Source organism: Hyposmocoma kahamanoa, unplaced genomic scaffold (assembly GCF_003589595.1).
Source record: "Hyposmocoma kahamanoa isolate Upper Pololo Valley unplaced genomic scaffold, ASM358959v1 87, whole genome shotgun sequence".
Classification (NCBI taxonomy): domain Eukaryota; kingdom Metazoa; phylum Arthropoda; class Insecta; order Lepidoptera; family Cosmopterigidae; genus Hyposmocoma; species Hyposmocoma kahamanoa.
The window spans coordinates 7858385-7881615 of NW_020654422.1; the positions used below are offsets into that span (position 1 = coordinate 7858385).

Sequence of the window (23231 nt, forward strand, 5' to 3'; positions counted from 1 at the left end):
CACAAAACACGTTAACGGAAATATCGTGCAAAAAAAGACTTATTTCTAATGTTTTGCCAGAAAAGCCTTGAATATTTTGATGTACTACATGGAAACGATTAGACTTTTCTGTTGTCGTGTTTTTCAGTTTAAATTATGGTTAGTAAAAAGTATACTGTTGCTACTTAAAGTAGGAGCATTGTCGTGGGACTGTGTTATATCTTCTATAACAGCGTCCTTAATATTAAAAGATAGCAAACTAGCTATATGTCTTAGATACCTTAGGGGTAAAAGTAAATTATCCTCAAAAAGTTTGAAGTTCCTTACGAACTTATTAATGTCAAAACAAAATATAACGTCACTATGACGGCAAGTCAAATTATGAATGTGCGAATTTATGTTATATATATACTTATTACGAGCGATGCCTAGGTTAGAGCAGTAAGGGAATGCACTTAGTATGAATTTACACCCACACTTCTCATGAACTCTCAAGAACACGTCAATGCTACTATTTACTTCTTTTTTACTAATGTTAGTACTATCACCTATTATAAGAATCATTGTTGTATATTTATCAAAGTTGCAATCACTTAACAGTGTAATAATTTGACTAAAAGTAGCTCCTGGATAGCAATAGTTGACTACCCTTTGTTTTAAGTGGTTACTAAGGCGGTGGCCTAGTCCTACGCCTATTTTATCAGAAAAAACTACCGTTCTTCTGGATGGCCTGGTCGGAGTTCTAATAGTCTTGGTTGACCGTTGACTGTGCTGAACTTCAACAGTTGTAGTGGAGCAGACGCGTTTTCCTGCAGCAACGCTGGCATACGATGCACGTGTTGGTTGCGTTGATGATGTGGGTGGTGGGGACGGAGTCTGATTTATTTCTACTGGACCATTTGTTTCACTAAGCTCATCGTGAAGAAGGACTTGAGTAAGTTCTCTATACATACTACATACTATACATACATACTATATGGGGGCGTTGATGCTGTTCAGGAGGCGCTACCACGTTTGAAAAAAACCTGTGTATGCATAATTTTTTTTCTTGTCATAATTTGTGTTAAGTTAATATTAAAAATACGTGTTTTCAAATTATCTTTGTGGTGGTGTGCGTTGAAAGTTTGGGAACCTATACTTTCGAAGTTAAAGGGTAGAGAGACGAATCATTGTGAGAAAATATAAGTGCTGATAAGGTATTTTTTTTATGTATAATAGACATACGCTTGGCCACAATATCACCTGATGTTAAGTAACGATGTGACCGACGATGGGTTGCGTTTGTCTAAAAAATGCCTATTCACTCTAGCCTTGAATAGCCCCAAATTGTACTTTTCGGGAAATATAGATGCCAGTAGAGCATTCCATTTTGCCGTACACATCAGAAAGGGAGGAAGCAAAGCGCTTAGTCGACCGAATGAGGTGCGGTGAGGGCGGAACCACCTCGCTCCACCGAGTACAAGGCAGCTAACTGGTAATGGGCAGAGCCGTCCCAAAGGTGGCAGCAGTACTCCATACAGGATCGAACTTGTGCTTTATACAGATTTAAAAGCTGTTCAGGTGTGAAGTACCGCCTGACCCTGTAAAGTATGCCTAGGTATAGAAACTTTTTGAAGACAGGCGTATAATTTAACACGGTTGAGGTCAGCATGGTGGATTATAACCTTCTCCGATCGCGTCAAGACCAATATCCAGCAGTGAAACATATATGGCTTCAACAATGCATTATGATAAACATTAGACCCATTTGCTGTATATAGATGATTTGGATTTAAAAAAATCGTAATCAAGAATGAACAGTGCGAAATTATAGTTAAAGAATTTTCAGCGACTTTTTTACTCTTTATTTATTTAGGGGCTTTGATCATCAAACGTCATACATTTGGATAAAATAAATAAATTATTAAAATAAATTCATTCGATTTTTCAAATTACACTAAATACCTGTCTGTTTGGTAATAAAATCATATTTAAATGAAACTCAAATGACTAATTGGCATGTAACTGGACTAATATCTTCAACTGTCTGTTTCTTAGTTTCTTAACGTCGATCTACCCGCAAAAAAGAAGTTTTCAATACCTACATATAGATTGGTCCACATTAATTTAGTTCATGTAATATCAAATGTACTGATTCGACCGATTTACAATAAGAGATTGACTACTTTATTACAAACTCTGAATTTATAAATTAAGAACTGTTTTTGATTAAGTCAATCACAACAACGTGTTCATTTTCAAATTTTTCTATTAACGTGTCTATGTAGGTTGTAGCTCTACGGGTTGTCGACGAATCTCTAATGAAACCGCCTCTGTTTATTCTGCCGATACGAAATGAGAAATGAGTGCAGCAAACCTTAACAATTGTTGTCCGTACCGAGCGCGATACCTCCCACCTCGTTCTACAATTGAAATGTTATTTAAATTTCAATCCGTCGAAATAATTTCTCATATTCAATTTCATTTGATCTCAAACTAAATCAATTTTAGGAGTGTTGGAATTGGGTGAATAGTGAATGATTGTACAGCTTTTTGTTATATATTTTTTATAAAAACAGCTTGCGAAACCACAAACAGAAAGGAATAAGTGTACGATTGGACTTAGATATTATCTATCGAATTGATATCAATGGCGTGTTGTTAAAATGTAAATGTGTATTGGAATAGTAAACAGGAGCTTACTGTGTCAATAGAAGAAATAATATTAGGAAAGTGGCGGGTGAAGGCGAGCGGCGATGGGGCACAATCCAGTGGATTAGGCGTGGAACACGCACTCCCATGCTGCGGCGGCGGGTGGCCCGCTATTTATGTCGGGTCGCAAACCAAACAACTTGTAGGCTCTTTATTACAGTTGTTCTTTTCAGCTCACGACGTCGTTACCGCGTCGATAAAATATCGTGCCGATTCGTTTGCAGCGAGGCCTTACATTCTATCTTTGGCATTTGATTCCGAATTATACCTAAATATTTCTGTATGCTAAATTTCTTTATAAATAGGATAATTATGAAGTTCCATCTACAGTACACAATTTTATCGTTTTACTTTGAGCCTTTTGGCAACCACGATTAGACAGTAATTTATCTGTACATTGTTAACATATTTCTTTACATTGTGATTGTAATTGCTTAAAAGACCTATTTTCACGTAGCGTTGAATACAAACGATAATATCTGCTAATAAGAGAGCACAATTTACCGAACAACGTTGGTAATATGAATGGTTTGCTTTGGTTTCAGATGTTTTGACACAATGGCATGAACATAGCTCAAATGGAGCGGGCGGGGCGTCGCGCGAAAGCGGGCTCGCTTAGCGGCCTCGCGGGCGGCTTGCCGAGTGGCGCGCCAAGCGTGCGGCGCCAGCGCTCGCTCGAGTGGGGCGGAGATCGCTACAGTAGTAGCGATGATGACCGTCCTTCGCAACCTCCACCTCTCGCTGATAGAGTTTTCGCTTCCTTGCTTGCCCAAGCCACGCAGCAATTTGATGGTGAGTCAATTACATTACATAGACACTTGGATGTTTTCAAATAACTTCGGTTGATTTCTTGTTTACAAATGCAGCAAAATGAGAATGGAAAAGCTTCTCTTTTAGTATGTCAGTGGTGCTGAAACCTATTGATGTATTCGATATAAATGTTTTGCATTACGTATATTTTTTGCGTGCGTGTCATTGCGCATTTTCAAAGAATACAAAGGCAAATCCTACACTATGTTGCATATTATGTCACATGAAATAACACTGCACACCACAGAAAAGCTTGGTTTGCTATAAACGTCTAAATTACCCTCTGCACGCCGCTTCGCTGTCGCCGCCTAAACACGCGCTCAACAATTTAGCAACATGTGCTAAAACGATATTATAAGTACGAATGTTGGTTATTACAATTGTGTTTTATATATTATTTTATAGAACGGTAGGAACGATTGACACTTTCAGTCGTTTTCAGCGAATACGCGTTCAATGTGCTGCCAAATGCCCCGTGTTTATTGTACACGCTTTCAAATAAAACATGCAAAACCATGCATGAACTTTGTTTTAAACGCTACGAAATGAAAATAAGTTTTATTTCTGTAGGCAGTTTTATAATTTTTTACAAAAATCACGTTATTCCAATTCGAGATTTTTGAACGAAACTTTATCCGCACAGAAAAAAGGTTTTTCCATATCTGGAAAACATCAGTATTCAAAGAGGACGACTAGACGCATGATATTTTGTAGCTTTTTAATATTTGGCCGGCGGCCGGCTGCTACGGGCTACGGCGTAGCGGGATCATCTTAGAATTTGTTATTCACCGAGTGACACGGCCGAAGGTCCGCGCTGAGCCCTAACAAGTGGGATCATTAGTGGAGCTCTAAGGGGCGGGGAAAGGATGCAAGGGGACAGGGAAGTCGGCAATTGATAGGGGAGCGCCCTGTGGTAAGCTTATGAGGAAAAGTTTACACGTAAACTCTGCCAGCCTCTGCACACCGTCCTTGCCAAGTAAACTTGATGAAGCCATAGAGAAAGTTGTATAATAATTTTATAGGGGTTTCGATGATAATAGCTTAATATTTACCAATTTCTTATAAACAAACATTGTCATACAAAACAGTACAGAAACCGATGTATGCATTCCAAAATGTAGTAATAATCAATAGTAAAACGGTATTCTATGAATAAATCAACGTGACGACGGACCAATAATTTTGCACTGCTCCGTTCAATTTGTTTCGCAAAAATCGTAACAAACAACGTTATATTAAACGTCAATGAGCCACCGCTGGAACAAAATACCTATTTGTACATCGACAAATGTTTTCGACGTAGACTCGTTAACACAGATAACACAGAATTTTGAAAAGCTTCCAAAATAACTCATAAACCTGCGTGCTATCACGCCTGTTTCCAAATGGGCATAATAAAATACCTCGGAAATATGAATGTTATAATTATAATACCAAGATCGAACACAATGAACAATTCTTTCAGGATAGGGCTCGAATATGTGCCTGTTGGCCAATCTAAGGCAACAGGTCTGCCAACTAAGCTATAAAGATCTGTAATAAACGCATAGACAAATTAGTTAAGTCTGCTAATTCGATAAGTAGCTCAGTTGTCACAAAAATAAATGAATGTTTTATTGAGATTTTTTGTGAAATAACTCCACTAACTAACAGTCTTGTTACGATTAATAATACACACAATAGCGGCGACGAATGCCAAAAGCCTGTACAAAGTTTTATGACAAAAACACTTAGGAGAATTTCAACGGCTCACTAATGTCACCTGTGACTCAGTTGGTAAGAGCAATGCTACGGTGCATCATGGTCATGGTTTCAAGTTCCACCGGGTCGAAGAGAATTTTCTATCTTTATATTAATAATCATAAATAAATGTTATAGTAGTAAAAATTCATATTAAAATATATTACAAGCTAAACCCTTCCTCCGTTACCGTACCTCTGAACGATCACTATAAATAACACGCGCAGCTGCAGACAGCAGCCCTTTTTTCTATCGACGTGCCGAAGCTTTGTGGTTATATAATTGTGAGGTGAGGTTTTAGTCATGTTTGAATAATTAGTGTGAGTATGTAATCTTTGTAATCAAATTCTTTTAAGTGTAATTACGCTGTTTTGCTTTAGTATTAATTTTTATTGTTAAAATTGTAGGTAAAAAGATAAAGTCAGTTACCATATTTTGTTTTGTTTTGGTTATTTTTCACTCCTGTCCCGTAGCATGGCTACGCATGATAGTTGCAACGCGCGCGATAAAGTTGAAACAAGCACGCCCTATTGGCTACCTAAATTAGATCTGATTGAGACTGCCAATAGCGCGCGCTTATTTCAATTTTATCGCGCGCGTTGTGACTATCATGCGTAGCCATACTACACTCGTAGTATCTAGTTTCCTTAAAATATAATATTACTATATCGATGTCTATAAATACTGAAACTAAAAAAGAATTTGTATTTTTATGCAAATATATAAGGTAGTGGCGCCAACTGACAAGCACCACTGTTCGACATTTAAAAAAATTAATTTCTAATAAGATTTAGGATAAAATTTTCTATTATAGTAACACGCTACATATAGGTAAGTATCGATTATTGATGAGTGGCGATTACTGGTTATTTAATTAGTGGGTTTCTGGTGTTCATTACAAGAGATTTAGAGAAATTCTAGTTTAGGTTTTTTAGTAATAATTGTAATAAGTTTTTAATGGAACATATTACAGCATAATCTTTCTTGAGGATCGTACCTGTGAACTAAAACTATTTACTATTGATAAAATGTTTAAAAACAAAAAGTTATTTCAAATTTAAAGACACACTTCCCTTAAAATGTCCATCGTTGGTACCATCAATTTATAGCTTATTAAAAATTATATTATATAATCAGCTTTTTAAAAATTATAATTTTTTTTAAACACAACTACTTATACACAACTGAATGTAAGGTGAACTCCAGTAACCGACACAAAAATGGTTTACATAGTCCCATAATAATAAACTTTTCGAAATCAACCTCAAGATAAGGCGACTTTCAACCATGAGTCTATACTAAATAAAGTGGGTTTTAAATGGTATGTGGTATCGATAAAGGTTTAGGCCACAAACTTTTCTGTGTAGTTGACGTGGCGCTACTGTAGCATGTTCAAAGTTAGAATACAGGAAAATTAAGTTGGTTCCAGGTTTGTCCACTAGTAAATATAAATTTGTATAAGTATAGTCCCGGCTTATGACGTGGTCTCGTCTGTCGTAGAGATGAGAACGAACGAACGCGCTCGCTCGGCCGATACAATCCCTGAGGTTTTGTTTTTATTACTATTGATTTGAATACTTACCTTATATGTTCGGCTGGCTTTGAATTTGTTCTCTTTGACAGGAAATAATAAACCTCTTGATCAAAAATTGTCAAACTGTAAACTTTTATTAGAGGTGACAGCTTTGTGACAGTTAAGATGCATAAATAAATTAATGAATGGAAGTAGAATCCATACAACTAAGACTTATTACATACTGAATGGACAATAGCTAACTCTATAATCTCGGAATTACTATATTGTATTTTGTTCTATATTTTTAATAAAACGTGCATATTACCACCGCATATACGTTTTACGGTAGTATATTTAGAGGAAAAATTTAGTAATTGTAATTAAAAATATATTTATACAGATCTTCTACTGCTATGCAGCACGTAGGGAGTTTGCTACATGGACACATTATTTCATTTTGAAAACTAAGTGAAACTGCATTTAAAAACTTTTAATAAATTGCTTGCCTCATCTGGGAATCAAATCGTCCAAATGTGAAAAAAAGCATCTCATTTATATGATTCAGATCAACATTTTAAAACAGATCGACATCTACTATTATAAGGATTTCTTTATTCAATCTTGAATTAAAGAAGCACCATAAAATGTTACATCTAAGTTTAAGAAAATGAATAATAATGCATTTTACTATCGATATACTTACTACTACTACTACAAGATACAAACTACAAAATGGGACTCGGGATTTTTTTCACATTTGTTCAGTTCTATTCTCAAATGAGGTAAGTAACTTTTAAAAAATCTATGAATGCAGTATTATTTACTTTAAAAAAATAAATAATGTCGCCGTGAAACCATAATATTCCATCTATAATATTTAAAATACTTTCCCTCCGTGTCGTATAGCCGTGGGACAGCTCGTATATTATATTCAGATTTTTTGGTCTTTATTTATAATCATTTCGGTACTTCAGAGGAGGTATTTGGAGGTATTATAGATTTTATTCTTATTATTAATAAAGTGCCAAACACCAGGCAGACAATTCCTAACACCTAGATCAGAAGCAATTTAAAAAATCATTTTCTCAAATTAGTCGTACCTGCAATCGAACCCATGACCTACTCATCCAGTGCCTACCGTTGGACTACTGAGGCCATCTACGTGTATTATGAAAAATTTAGAAAAATATATAGGGAGGATCAGGTGGGGCAAAAGCAACACCGGGGAAAGATGGACTTGAAGCCTTAACTCATAACCTAAAGCGTGTACAACTGCAGTCTCTCAGTGGATAAAACAGGTAAACAAATTAGTTTAAATAATTTTAAAGAGACGTCGCTGCGAAGCTCCAAATCCAAAAGGCGGGAAAAACAAATTGAGCAGTTGTGAAATCTCGAGAACACGAGATACACATTACCTTTACAAGAAATACGATGACTGTTCATATTACCCTATCTTTTGGGGGAAGAGAAATGTTAACACAATATGCATGGTTTTGGCAAATACATTGAAATTAGCGTAACGATTGTTATAACATGTGAAGGTCATAAACAAATGTAAGTTTATTGTACTTTGAAATTATTATCATAAGCTCTTATTATAATAAAACATTTGACTCAAAATAAAGTATGTTCCTCTTGTCTCATTTTACTATAGCTATACTTTTCTTACACACGTAGAATAAAACAATACACAATAGTAAAGGTAGAAAAAAATATAATACAGCATTTAGCATATTTTGTATTACAAATTTATTGCGGTCACATGTTCACGCCGTTTGAATCCACATGTTTGACACGGCTGTACTGTACTAACCGCGATGGTTAACAATAATAAAAATGTTTCAATTCAATATCATAATTGTATTTATATAAAAATATATTAATATATTCGTGTAACAACGTTCATATGAGCCACTGACCACATACGTATATCAGGAACCTTTAATTTTTTTAGTCAAATTTTTTAGTTAATTTGTTTAATCAAAATCAAAAGACGATTGAAGTGATTATTTTTTCAAGTTAACCTCTTCCATGACATTATAGTGTTCTTCTTAAAATGTTCTTTTCTTGTTACCGCTGTATAATTTGCCAAACAATATTGCCAAATATTTGACGTGGCTGCTAGCGACAATGGTCACATGATACTCATGGTAGAGGTACTGGTCTGTGTGACCAGTATGTAGTTCATGTGAACATTGTTATTATAATTCAACCAGACAGCAGAAGGTGATCAAATTTAATAAAATGGTTTTTTATACAAAATGAATGAAATTGCCTTTTTTTATAATATCAAGTGAAGGGATGAACAAGTCGTGCGCCTGGTGGTAAGCGTTAAGCGTTACGTAACAATTGCAGTGCCATTCAAAGCTTTAAATCGCAAAAATCTTATGAGCACTTCCAATGCTCCCGTCACCCTGAGACATAAACTGACAAGTCCCAAATGCCAGTATTTTGACCAGCACCCTTACTCTTTGAAACCGGTACGCAGTAATACTCATATTACTACTTGGTGGTAGTACTTCCCTGGACGAATTCTTTCACCAGAAGCTCTACTGCAATTAAAACTAACTAAACATTTTATGAAATTTGACATACAATGAAATGATCATTACATAAAACTGAGTCGATTAGCACTATAAAAAATTTGATCAGTTATATTAATTTTTATGAACAATTCTCGCTTGACCAAAAAAATTTACTATGCCGAAATTGTTTTCACATAAAAATACTTAATGGTTCCTAAGCCAGATCATGGTATCTCTACGGTTTCGGATTTCCCCATACTGTCCCATTAAAAAAAAACACTGTATAATATATGTGCAATATATACGGCCTAATATAAAACAACACACCTATATACTGCGTAATTAAGTATTTCCATACACAGTCGTAAACGTTCATTGCTTTATATGTTCCTCAGTTTTATCATATAGGAAGCGCACATTGCAAAATATCCATGGTAATATTCATGATGACAGACAAATAAGTTTACGAGCACTGTTATGGTTATTGCAGCGTCTGGAAGGTAATATCGGAACTTGATTGAGCGGAATATCTTTATTAATAAAATTTATGGTAAACCCACATGTATATATATATACAGGATTTGTTATCTAAGCGCATGTGTGTTAGCCATACGTTCGAAAAAAAGATGAATGTACTGATAGTATCTTGCACTGCACGAATAATTTCAAACTATGTGTCACGTTCCATAACTCAAACACTATTCGACATATATGCTTGTAACTAAATAGAATTGAGTCGAAAATAGTTTAATTTGGAGACTAATGACTACAGCGCTCTATTTAATTAAGCCGCTAAATTAGTTACGTCCTGGAATACGCAATCATTTTGTTATCTATACTGTTATATAAAAGTGATCGAAACAATTAGGATGATTCTTTCCGCTACCTAATTGACCTCCGCCGCAGCCACCTGTTCTGCTCTCCTCACATTTGAGCCGGAGTCTCACATGGGTCTGTACTTTTTCCCCACCTTGTCTCCATGTACACCAGGAACATACAGTATATAACATATTAAATAACAGACATTCATGTATACATTAACATCAATATATCTCAGCAAAGCAATTTTTTTCGGCTTATAGCTTAAGCTATGGAGCGAGCAATGCTCTCTAATAATCGACATTTCTCTACGTGATCGAATCAGAAAAGAGGTGAGATCCGTAGAAGAACGAAAGTCACCGACGTGTACTCAAAGAATTAACATGTTGAAGTGGCAGTGGGTAAGGCACAGAGCTCGTAGAACTGTGAACCAATAACCCAATTCATGAAAGGCACTCAAAACCTTCATCTACTTCGGCTTCCTCAGGGATTGCGTCTTACGGACTTATACAAATCATGGATCTAGGGAAGTCCTTATCGATCTTGACTGCGCTTTCAGTCTGCACGTGTTATTCAAATCGCTACACATAGGTATTTCATACAGAGGAACCGTCCTCCAGTATCCTGAACTGTGTTCAGCGTGTACTTGCGCTAGCGCCTTCCATGCCATTTTTTTCGTAAAGCTCATCTTACTGGTCTCTTATAGTTTCCGGTAGCGTTGTTATAGAAGCAAATTCCGTGCCCATTTGGATTAGACTTCAATTATTTTATCCACGAAAATGTCCACGTTTTCACATGTATATTTTCATATTATACATAAGTACTGTTATTTGTTAAAATGATTAATACAAAAATGGAATACTAAGAAACAATCCTTAAATCCGGCTGGATTCGAGCATACCGTGCATGACGCTCTCCCAACTGAACGAACCAGCAGACTTTACGAATTTTTGTATATGCTTGTTGTAGATCTTTGTTGTTGGTTTTTTGATGAATTTTTTACCTTAGCAATTTTATTATCTAACAAAACAATCGTTAACAAACTTAGCTAAAGTAATGTAATTAAAAATTAGCTAAAATCTTCTATCTAATAGAAATTAGTTTAACGGCTGTAGTTCTGAATAGATGACTTAGCTCCATATTTGATTAAAAACGAATTTATCCTGACAAAAAAGTGGAGCATCAACGTAAGCAAATCTACCAGCGCTATGTAAAATCCAATAAACAGTCCTTCAAGCTTGAGTGTACTTGACAAAGCCCGATATTGAATAAAGGATTTTTATTGAATTCCAGTTTAGCCCGTATTATGGGGTCAAGTGTCTGAAATAAGCGAAAATATATTTACATTTTGTATATACAGTCCTAATTTAGTATTCAAACCAAACAATTTTTAATATGGGGTCATCATAAAAAGTATTTTTTTTAAATGAATGTTCGTACCTACTCGACGAATCGAAAAACAAAGATTTTGTAGGCATCCTCATAGTAAAAGTTGGTTTGGTTTCATATAGTAGAGCACCTTGTGAAAGAGTTCTTCCAAGGAAATACTACCACCTTACCTATAAGTAATTTATAGATTCAGGCGTTACTTTGCGGAAGTCCATGTTAATAAAAATGGAAGTAAATTAATTTGCTACTCCACGAACCCAGTGAAGGTTAAATCGTGCAAAATAGCTGCGCTTGTGTTGAATATTTTTTCATGCAGTTAATTATCCCACCCTCCCTCCGCATAAAATTAATAAAATAAATAACACAAGCGCAACTGTAGTCACAAACCTCTCCACGAGGCATCCTCAGGGGCTGTTGATTGCTCAGAGTCAGAGAGAGTCAGTCAGACTCTTCGGCCGAGCGTCGAAAGGTGAAACATGTGTCGGGTATATTTTTGGTGATGGTTATATAATGGTTATATAATGGAGATAATTAACTGCATGAGAAAATATTCAACACTAGCGCAGCTATTTTGCACGATTTAACCTTCACTGGGTTCGCGGAGTAGCAAATTAATTTACTTCCATTTTTTTTACCACCTTACCTATTTCTGCCGTCAAGCAGTAATGTGAGAGGTGCTGGTAAAATTAAATGCACACGGGGCTTGCCAATTTATTACTCAGGGTGACGGGTGTAGTGACAGTGTCCCTCATTACTATGCGATTTAAAGCTCTGAGTGGAACTGCAATAGTCATGGATAGGCGTGTCGCTTATTACCAGGCGCATGACGTGTTTGTCCCAACTTTTGATATTATAAAAAAAATTCAACAACCATCCCCATAAAATAATGACAGCTAATATTATAAAAGCTGATATTAGCTTTTCTCATAAGAAATAATAAATATGATTCAAACTGATCTTCTTTTAAGGTTACGTGTAGGAAATTACACATGATTACGCACTGGTGAAACACAGAGCTAACTAAATTTATACACAAAAACAGAGACACATCATGCGTTCCTTCATTATATAGAGGGCGCAATGTTTATTATAGTGTATCTATCATTAAAGATCTAAAAGACGTAGCCCTAAAAACAAAAAAATTAAACTACCAAATCGTTTTCTGTAAGTCACTGTTTCACCAGAAGCGCGATACATATTGGTTTCAGTGAATTATATCGTCGTAATAAGCAATGATATTATAACGTACAGTACAATTATAACGTACATAAGTAATGCTAATTGGCCGAATACAACAGTACCCATTGGCACGTGTAGAGTGCACTCATACATCGCGTTTGGAGTTTGTTTGGTGTATTGAGTGTAAATATGCACTTAATTGGATGGATGAAACCATAAATGGCAGTTGCGTGCGGTGTCGAGCTGCTGAATTAGTATCGAAATTACCGCTGGATCGTATGTGGCGCGTATTACAAGCTATTTAAAAGGTGATATTGCTACTTACATTTACACTTATTTATTTATTAATAATTAATACAAAGATAGAACATAAAGAAAAATTCCTTTGTTATGACACAACTCGCACCTGCGCCTGTATACCAAACTAGGGCCACCGCTCTACCAACTGAGTCCCATATCCAGTCAGTAGACCTTACGAATTTTTCTTCGTATTTGTTACAAATTTTGTATTGGGATTTCATCGACGTATTTATTTTTATAACTTCTATTCAGTTTCTTAGCTAAGAACCAAATAATGCTGTTGTCTAGATTTACAGAACTAAAGTGTACGCGAGTAGTATAGAAATTTGTTTAGTAAAAAGTCAAAACGAATCAATAAAAAAATATATCTCTTTTTTTCTATTCAAACATAATTAATAGCTTGTTTGTAAATGTCAATTACATTTCACGTTTGTAATATTTTCTGGAATGTTAGTTGCAAATAAATATTCATGTCTAAGTCATTAGCGAGATGTGATTCGTAGTAGCAGTTGCTAAACGTTGTTCATTCGGTCGTGCCAACTGTTCGCACATGCTTGTTCATTTAACTGTTTCGTTAAGTGTGTGTACAGCTCTTGTTGATATAAACGCGAGTCCCGCTCCGCTCTACGTAAAGTAAATTTGCTGCAATTCGTAATAACACTCCGAGGTAGGAGCTAATAAGTTAATAGTAATATTGAGTACTGTAAATACATGAAGGAAAAACAAAGTGAGCTAAAGATTGATAATTACAATTTCGATGTCATTATATTGTGAAATCTTCAAGAAAATTTATTGTACTAACTAACAATGACGTCAAAAGCCTGCAGAACTATTTTAGAGTTCAAAAGCCTTTACCATAATTGGAATAAATAGGTGCTGCTGCAGGTGGTAAATAGTGCAAAGAATGTTGGTAAGTTGTAGGTACATTCAGAACTGTCACACTTTTGAAGCGCTATGTAAATGACATAAAGATATCGAATTCTTAGGTTTTCGCAATTGTTATACACTGTTTTTTCGGATCTAAAAGTAACAATTTTTTTTCTAACAATGCAACGTTTAGGGCCCGCCCTTTACAAGTCTCATGATCATGGCTGACTTATCAGTCAGCCAGGTATCCCTGATGGTTGCTGGCCCGAAACATTAGTTTGTTTGAAAAAAAAAACAAATATACGCGATTTAGATCCGAAAAAACAGTTTCATTTACTTAATTTAATATTATAATATTTTTCATCTACCAATTTTGACTAATTCTACCACATAGTTGGAATTAGGCAGTTTCAACTAAAATATATATATAACATAATAGCTATGGTAGTACGGACAACGGCACATCAGACTACACATTTTTGTTTGATAATCGCCTCCAGTGCAACGGAACAAAATTTCGGAGAGTCAATGTGTAGCTTGATGTGCTGGCGTGTGTACATTAACTATTACAAAGAAATTACCACGATTATTATTGTTTACGTTTACATCCTTGATTTTTTTAGTACCATACTATAAGTATTATGAGTACTACCACATTTAAAATTATATTAGTACATGGACTCATAATTATCCATGGACAAAATGTAACCATATAAACACCAAGGCACACCTCGAAGCGCCGCCGCAAAGTTCACTCAATGGGATTCATACGGTCTGCATATTTTACCGGCACGTTACAACGTTCCTAAGCTTCGAGCCGACATGCAAATAGTGGCTTTTTAGGCTGTTAGTGTTACCCTTGCAGGCACTAATGTAATTAAGCCTCTTTAACACGGGTTTTCAGGTTTAATGCACTACTCGGAACATGAATTCGTTTTCCTATTCCTATACGCCTTCCAAATTCTAGTCTATTAATTGATGATTTTCTTTTCAATGACTTATAAATGTTAGACTAGTTTTGGATTTCGTGGATATTTTAAAGTTAGACAATTATAACGACCATTTGATTATCTCTCTAATGCAATAATTTCATGAAACTTTCGCTAATTATACTTAGGTAGTAAGTAGTCTAGTGGCCTCGAGGAACTGTTAAAATTTAGAATATGGTAGACAAATGTAGCTACAGAGTGGTAGTAATACATGTGGAGTATACACACGTATGGATTGATAATATATACAGAAGCTACTTGAATGTAGTTTGAAAGTCAACTTCATAGTCTGAGGTTCGTTCAAAAACTCCAACATATGGCAGTCGGTGAACAATCCGACTAATACTAATTAAATTAGTTGACGCTAACTATACGGTATGGAATTCTTAACTTACTCGTAAGAGCAGAGCTCACAGGACCAAGTTTCGTAGTTCACATTCGCCGAAATTGTGAGAGTCGAAATTGAAAACAAGAGGGGATTGAGTAGCTGATACACTGGTTATCAAAGAAATTTACAAAAGAAAAATCTTTTTATAGACTGTTGTATTAAATTGCAAATTATTGTCCTATACAAAACTATGATGACTACAGATACGCGATGGGCAAAATATATAGTCAAATAAAAAGACTGTTTATATTGTTAAGTAGCAGTAGACCTCCTTGTACAAGAGTTCGTCCAGGGAAGTACTGCCACCTTACCTATTTCTGCCGACAAGCAGCAATATAAACATTATTGTGTTTCGGTTTTGAGAGGTAAGACTGCTGGTGAAATGACAGGCACATAGCACTTTTCAATTTATGTTTCAAGGTGATGGGCGCAGGCGCACGCCTTGTTCGTTCCGTCACATGGTACCATAAATAAAAATGTCTGGCCCCTGTGCGCACGCACTAATTCGCTCTTAGTTTATATTCACCAACGTAATTTAGTCTATGTTGCAAAAAAATACGAGTATTATTGTTGCGAAAAAGTACCAGTATAATTATTCTTGTTATTAATTTAGTAAACAGCCATCTGTGCACAAAATACACCGACGTTACGTAGGAAATTTGTTTTACCTCTCTGTGTAGCCCCGTGAATTTCAAAGTATGCAAATTCAAACTTTGATTCAGTGACAAAGTACTTTGTTTCGCGTTGTACATTAACATACAATTTATATTTCGTAAATTTACAAGCAGGAATATTAAAATAAGTCGTGTATATTGTTAACGGAGATTGGTAGGCATGAGGCGGTGGTTTTACTCGGTATTTTTGTTATACAAACGGTATTAGTGGTGTTATTAGAGAAAGCCCAGTAAGTATGCAATATATGCGCCCGCTCTGTACAATTTCTCCTGAAATGACGTCAAGAGATGTCACTTTCTGGATTATCGAAATGTAAAAGTATGTATATAACAGTTACTTTTAGAACACACTTTTCGAAAATGTATCTTAATTAAAGGGCTATAAAAAGAATCCGTTGTATGGAAAATATGTGCAGCGTGTGTATGTTTGAATTAAATTAAAATCAATATTTATATTGAGTTACGGAACGAGTCAGAAGACCTTACAGATTACTCTATGTGTTTGCTGCTAATCTTTATTTTTAGGTTTAAACGGCTGTTTACCGTAGCGTCACCTGTGAGAAACCTATCAAAGAAAAGAAAAAACTTAAAAAAAGTCCTTTTCTCGAACGACAACACCTCTAACTTAAAAACAAGATGTTAGTAGACAGTTTCTAAAAGCTTTTATCAAATATTTTCAACGACATTGTAAATAGTTTTTTCTATGTCAATAATTAAAAAAATTCAGTTCATATTGAGTGTCAGTTGATTACGCTTACGTGGAGAATACATCTTCAATTACAAGTCACCGTACAGAAATTTGTGGAATGCACGGTTAGTTTTTGGGAACGGCGGAAGAAATTACAGTATTCTTGTTTCACTGCAATGGATTTATACTTATTGAAGAGTATACCTATGTATGTAACAGTAGCAAACAATTTCGTACAAACGCTCAGCTCTAGTAGAGGCACGACATCGCCCGTTATTGCATGGAAATTCTTCGGCGTGCAACTTCATTGAACGACTCTCTTTTGTATAAAGGTTTCAGCGCAATGTTCCCCGGTTATTGTTTTTCGAACGCGGGGACGATATTGCTTTACCTGCATCACAAACAGCCTTATTCAATTAACTTTCATCCCGCTTCTTTCAGACAAGCTAGAAAGAAAAAAAACAATGAAATTAAAATAGCAATGGGATTAAGGACGTAGATCTAGATAATCTTTCATTGGAATAAGTTAACTGTTCCTTTTAATTCAAACTAAGAGAGTACTTATTTACGAAGCCATCGAAGTTATTGCTGCTGTAATAAAATTGAGTCTGCGTAATTTTATTATTTTCATTAACGGTTTCAATCACAAAGTATTTCACTTTATTATTAATTTCATGTATACGTTGTTAGGCAATAAAATAAATTAATATAACTAAATAAATAAATATTGGACAACATCACGTACGTTGCCGAAGTAAGTAACTAAAGTATTTGTGTTATTTAAAACGGAAACAACTAAGGTACCACAAACACCCAGACCCGCGATAATATAGAAAAGTTAGTTTTCTACATTGACCCGGCCAGAGATCGAATTCGGAACTTCAGAGATGGCCACACCATGAAAACAGGGGCCTACCACAACTTCTTAAAACAATATTACTTTAACCTTACATTGACTTTTTGTACCATGACGCGCTTAAAGTACGCTTATTATAATGTTAAAACTATGATGTTTTATTGGCAGCTTTGTGACTATTCATTCACTCATTTCGTACTATGATGCGACTTTAACATTAAATTAATATTGTTCTTATGTCAAATTTAGCAATCTTAAAATAGTAACACGGATGCAATGGGAACAGTATTATTTTCAGTTTTATTGTCTTAATATTGATTTGCAATGATTAAAAGTTAAGTTGAACTTCTTTATTTACATATATCTCTTCAATATTTTATTTGTTTTTTACTTAATGTTACATAGGAAATAATTTCTCTATAAATAAAAATACGCGATGTTTATTTCGTAAAATTATGACAGCAACATCTATATGCTCCTTGGCGACACTAACAGTTGACACTAGACTATAATTCCGAATTCACAACGTGACAATCAAGACTCAGCCTGTTTTATTTATTTTTCTTCATGAAAATGCGGAAAAATAATTGAAAAGAACGTAATTTTAATAGATTTCATTATTACATACTTTCCTTTTTTTGGCAGTTAAAATTCTCTGAATGTGAATAATATTAAGTACTATAGCATTATACTACGATAGGACGATTCGGAACATCAAAAAAGAAAGAGATGGCATTATACAGTTTATATAGCGTTATTTCTTCATATGTTTAGGAAGGAGTAGACAATATTGGAAAATCATTCGTTCTTTCAGTCACTTTAGCAATAATACATTACTTGGTTGACAGGTTTCACATTGTACGAATATGGGTAATATTATAATAAGCTTACTATAAGCTTACATTGAAATAAGATTGTTTTGTGAAAGGTTATGGTAGGCCCCCAGGTGTGCAAGCCACTCGACCAAGAAGGTCGTCATTTAATTAAGTGTATTTTAGTTGAAGGTTTGCGTCTTTTGACTCTATTTCTCGACACTACCAACACAAAGAATCCATGATTAATAACTATTTCTGTGGTTCGATTCCCGGGCTGGGAGAAATTTTTGTATGGCCTTCATTTATTTCTCTCGTGAGTTTGAGTGTAATTTGTGGTTGTATGTCCATGGCACCCGCGACCTAGGGATTCAATAGTGCGGGGCTATGTTGAGTGTGTGCGCGTTATAACTCCCCTTTAAAAAAAATAGCATTATTCCGTTTTTGTATCGTATTCGAAACCTAGAGCGAGTACGTAGTTCGGCACACACTGCTTGATACCATATAAACCGGTGTACAAGCCACTTGACCACAGAGGCCGTCAATTGGTTATTATTTATAATAATAACTGACATTTTCAATATTTATCTTTAGTGAATATCATGATGTTTTTACTACTGTGATATTCATCTGTTTTTTGTGAAAATACTCCACTAGTTAGTTATCGTAAAGCAATAATCGTTGGTTTGAGTTCGGCCGGATCGAAAGAGCTTTTCTTTGTTCGATCTTGGTATCACTAATAATAATATTTGGCATTGTATAATAATTTTTATTACAAAAAAAGAACCGACTTCAAACATACAAAGTGAAACTAAAAAAGTTAACAATTGGTTACCGGATAGTGCGCGAGACCTAATTACTGCCCTAGTTTGCAATCTTTACTGGTGAAATATTTTCTTCAAATTTAAATGGGACCAATTCTGAGGTACCTTCTTTCCAACAAAAAAAGAATAATTAAAATCAGTTCACAAATGCCAAAGTAATCGCGTAACATACACATTTAATTGCAGTAGAACTATTGTGAAAGAGTTCGTCCAGGGAAGTAGTGCCACCTTACCTATTTTATATTATTTCTGCCGCCAAATAGTAATATTAGCATTACTGTGTTCCGTTTTTGAAGGATAACAGTGCTGTTCAAATTACAGGCACTTGGGACTTGTTAACCCATGTCTCAGGGTGTTGAGCGCAGTGGCAGTGCCCCTCAGATCTTTGCGATTTAAAGCTTTCAGTGTCACTGCAACTGTTATGGATAGACGTGTCGCTTACCATCAGGCGCACCTTGTTCGTCCTGTCACTTGGTATTATAAGTAAAACAAAGCTCGAGATTGAGAATCTACTCCTTTCTTTGAAGTTAATTAAAAATCTTCAAATGGAACTAGCTTAATTATAATTATAGACAGCAAAAAACCGTTAATAATTAATAACAAAGGTCTGTAATAAATGCATACAGAAATTCGTGAGGTCTACTCAGATGGTAGAGCAGTTGCCCTAGTTTGGCAAAAGCCGTTACAGGTTCATGTCCTGTCAGATCGAAGGAATTTTCTTTGTATTCGATCTTTGTATTAATAATTATAACACACTAGTGGAGTAATTTCACAAGAAATATATGAATGTTATGGTAATAAAACGTAATATTCATCACAATAAATATTAGTGTATATATTCTAAGGCAACCTAGATAGACAAAACAGACACAAACTCGAGTTTTTTTCTTTTTTTGTGATACTTGATAATGGAGCCAACGAGTCGTGCGCCTAGTGGTAAGCGCCACGCCTGTTTGTATCTACTGCAGTGCCGCTCAAAGGGCACTGCCACTGCGCCCGTCACCCTGAGTCATAAGTTGAAAAGTCTCACGTGCCTATAATTTTACCAGCTCCCCTACCCTTCAAATCCGGAACGCAGTAATGCTCGCATTCCTGCTTGGCAGCAGAAATAAGTAAGGTGGCAGTACTACCCTGGACGACCTCGTTCACAGGGAGCTCTCTCTCTCTCTCTCATCTTAGCGTTGTCCCGGTTGCGTCCTCAGCAGGGTTGCTGCGGAGCCCGGGGTCCGCTTTCCTACTTTTTCTCCTCCACTTTGCACGGTCTTCGGCATCCTTAGTGGTGAGCCCATTGGCACGCATATCACCCTTGGCGACGTCAAGCCAGCACTTCTTGGGTCTGCCCCTTCTACCGGGGCCCGGCGGAGGTGGCATAGCCAGACATTTGTTTCCCACGTAGCATGCCGGTTTCCGTAAGATGTGGCCGTACCAACGTAGGCGGCTTTCTTGCAGTTTATCTGCAATGTCACGGACATGAAGGCTGCCGCGGATGCGGGAGTTTCTGACACGGTCTTTCCGTGAAACTCCACACATCCAGCGCAGCATCTTCATTTCCGTGACACGCAGCTCCTGCTTATGACGCTCAAGTACGGGCCACGTTTCACTGCCATATAAAAGGACAGGCCTAATGATGGATTTATAGACCTGTCCTTTCAGCTTAACCGGCATCTTGGGGTCACAAATTACACCAGTCACCTCACGCCACTTTGCCCAAGCGGCTGCGATTCGGGCTCTGACGTCGCAGTCGATGTCTCCGGACGCGCTAAGTACAGATCCCAAGTATTTAAACTGGCCCGTAGGCTCGACCGCGTCTTCGCCTATGCGTACGGGTAGGGGATCTGTAGCGTTGCAGACCATGTACTCAGTCTTCGCCACATTTAGTCTCAGACCGCCGTTCTCAAGCGACTCCTTCCACACATTCACTCGTCGTACCAGTCTCCCTCTATCCGCATCCGCCAGCGCGATATCGTCAGCGTACATAAGCATCCACGGGGGTTGCTCATGCGTGTCTCGGATGGAGCTTGAGACCTCGTCTAATATCACGCTGAACAGATAGGGACTGAGAACTGAGCCCTGGTGAACTCCGACTGTGACAGGGAAGGGTTTAGTGTCACCAACAGCAGTCCTAACCATGGAATCGGAATCGCGGTACATGTCTCGGATGATGTCAATATAAGCTTCTGGTACCCCTTTGGATCTCAGTGCCCACCAGATCATTACACGGGGGATACAGTCGAAGGCCTTCTGCATGTCAAGAAACATGAAATGCAGAGGCGTATTCTTCAATCTGTATTTCTCCATGATGACCCTTAGGGCAAAAACAGGATCCATGGTCCCAAGACCAGGCCGAAACCCATATTGACCCTCCGAGACAGCACTCTCCTGTCGGATCCGAGAGTCTATTATACGCTCGAAGAGCTTCATGGTGTGGGACATGACCTTTATGCCCCGATAATCGATAATCGCCACACTCCTGCACCGATCCCTTCCCTTTGAAGACTGGAGTGATAATACTCAGTCTCCATTGGTTAGGGATTTTACCGGTGAGGAGCACGCGATTAAAGAGGCCGGTAAGGATGCCCACACCACGGGGACCCATTGCCTTCCAGGCCTCGATGGGAACCCCATCGGCTCCGACAGCTTTCCGATTCTTCATGCGACGAAGAGCTAAGTGGACTTCCTCAGGTGTTACCGGTCGCACTAGTCCCTGATTCGGAGGGAGGACCGGTGGCTGCACCTCTCTGTGCTGCTGATTCAGCAGCTCGTGGAAATATGAGCGCCATCTCTCCTTCACCGCGTCGACCTCGCATATAAGGTTGCCACGAGGGTCTTTAATGCAGCGACACTTGGAAATATCTTGTGCCGCTAAGACCCTCGAACGTGCCAGCTTAAAGATAAGCTTCTGCCCCTCAGACGATTCCAACTTGTCATACAACGGCTGCAAGTGGTCCCGTCTGGCTCTGGCTACAGCTTTCTTAGCGGCACGTTTGGCATCCCTATATGCGTCGCGGTCTTCAGAAGATTCGGACGCTTGCCACGTTTTGAAGAGGGCTTTCTTCACCCTCACCTCCCTCTGGACTGTGTCGTTCCACCACCAAGTTTCTTTGTCACATTTGCGACCACCCTTGGACAAGCCCAGCACCGCTTTCGCCGCCTCAGATATGGCAGCCTGAATGTTGCCTCGTTCACAGGGAGCTCTACTGCTACAAAAATCCAGTCACTCAGATTGAAGGACTTTCACCTTGTGTTCGATCTTTTTTATATAGAGTTCTTTTATAAATACATATTTAGAAGGTAATTAGAGGTACTCTAAAGTAAATCAACGTACCCTCCCAACCCGGACATAATATTAACAGTGAAGTTACAAGGAGGTTTTTTTAATCTACGTACACTGAGGCAAGGAATTCGACAAAGTATTATGATAAATGTTCCACACGTGACAGGTGGTTTTGTGGTGGTGCCGCGTTTGGCAGGTGAGGTGCCCTTTATTGACACATTATTGAGTTGCGCCGCGCTGGAAGACTAGTGAATTTGAGCCTCAATATGTTGATTAATTATTTTAAAAGGTTTTTGGTTTGTGCCGATGAAGATTGAATGAGTTTCCATATGACACGGTAAGTGACGTTGGAGTTGGTTCCTGTATTATTATTAGGATATAATATTCAATAACGTGCGATTTACTTTACCAATAAATATTACTATTTGATGTTGTACAACGGTTTTATAATACAATTTTTGTGGTTTAAAACTGAGCTGAGAAATATTTTCTGTTTTTGTTTATGAAAGACTTTTTCAAAGTCATACTCAAAGATCATTTATTCCATAGGTAAAATAAATTTACACTTGAAAACCGTACATAAACTCTAGAGATTGCTCTTTTCAAATAAACATAAATGCTATGGAATATAGTTTGAATCAAATTTGTGTGGATCCTGGAGCCGTGTTGTCTTTCCATACATCTTTATTTAACAAGTAGTCTTCAATTTTGTAACATGACTTTTGAAACAAAATATTTTTATTGTAGTTTTTAAACTTAGGAAATGATAATCTTAATATATGCTCCGGAATCTTATTGTAAAAACGTATACAGTTCCCCATAAAAGAGTAGTTTACCTCGGTTAAACGAAATCGTGGTACCATGAGTTTGGACTTAGCTCTAAGGTTAATATTATGGATATCTTCTTTCTT

At 36.9% G+C, this 23231-nt stretch overlaps 1 protein-coding gene across 1 annotated transcript in view; it reads left to right on the top strand.

Moving 5' to 3' along the window:
- The window catches only part of LOC113235395, a 135837-nt gene that overhangs the window by 87450 nt on the left and 25156 nt on the right, over positions 1 to 23231 (top strand). Inside the window, exon 2 of the mRNA XM_026471074.1 lies at positions 3216 to 3462. Within this exon, the coding sequence (XP_026326859.1) occupies positions 3234 to 3462 (229 nt within the window). The 5' untranslated portion in view covers positions 3216 to 3233. The remainder of the gene's footprint in view (positions 1 to 3215; positions 3463 to 23231) is intronic.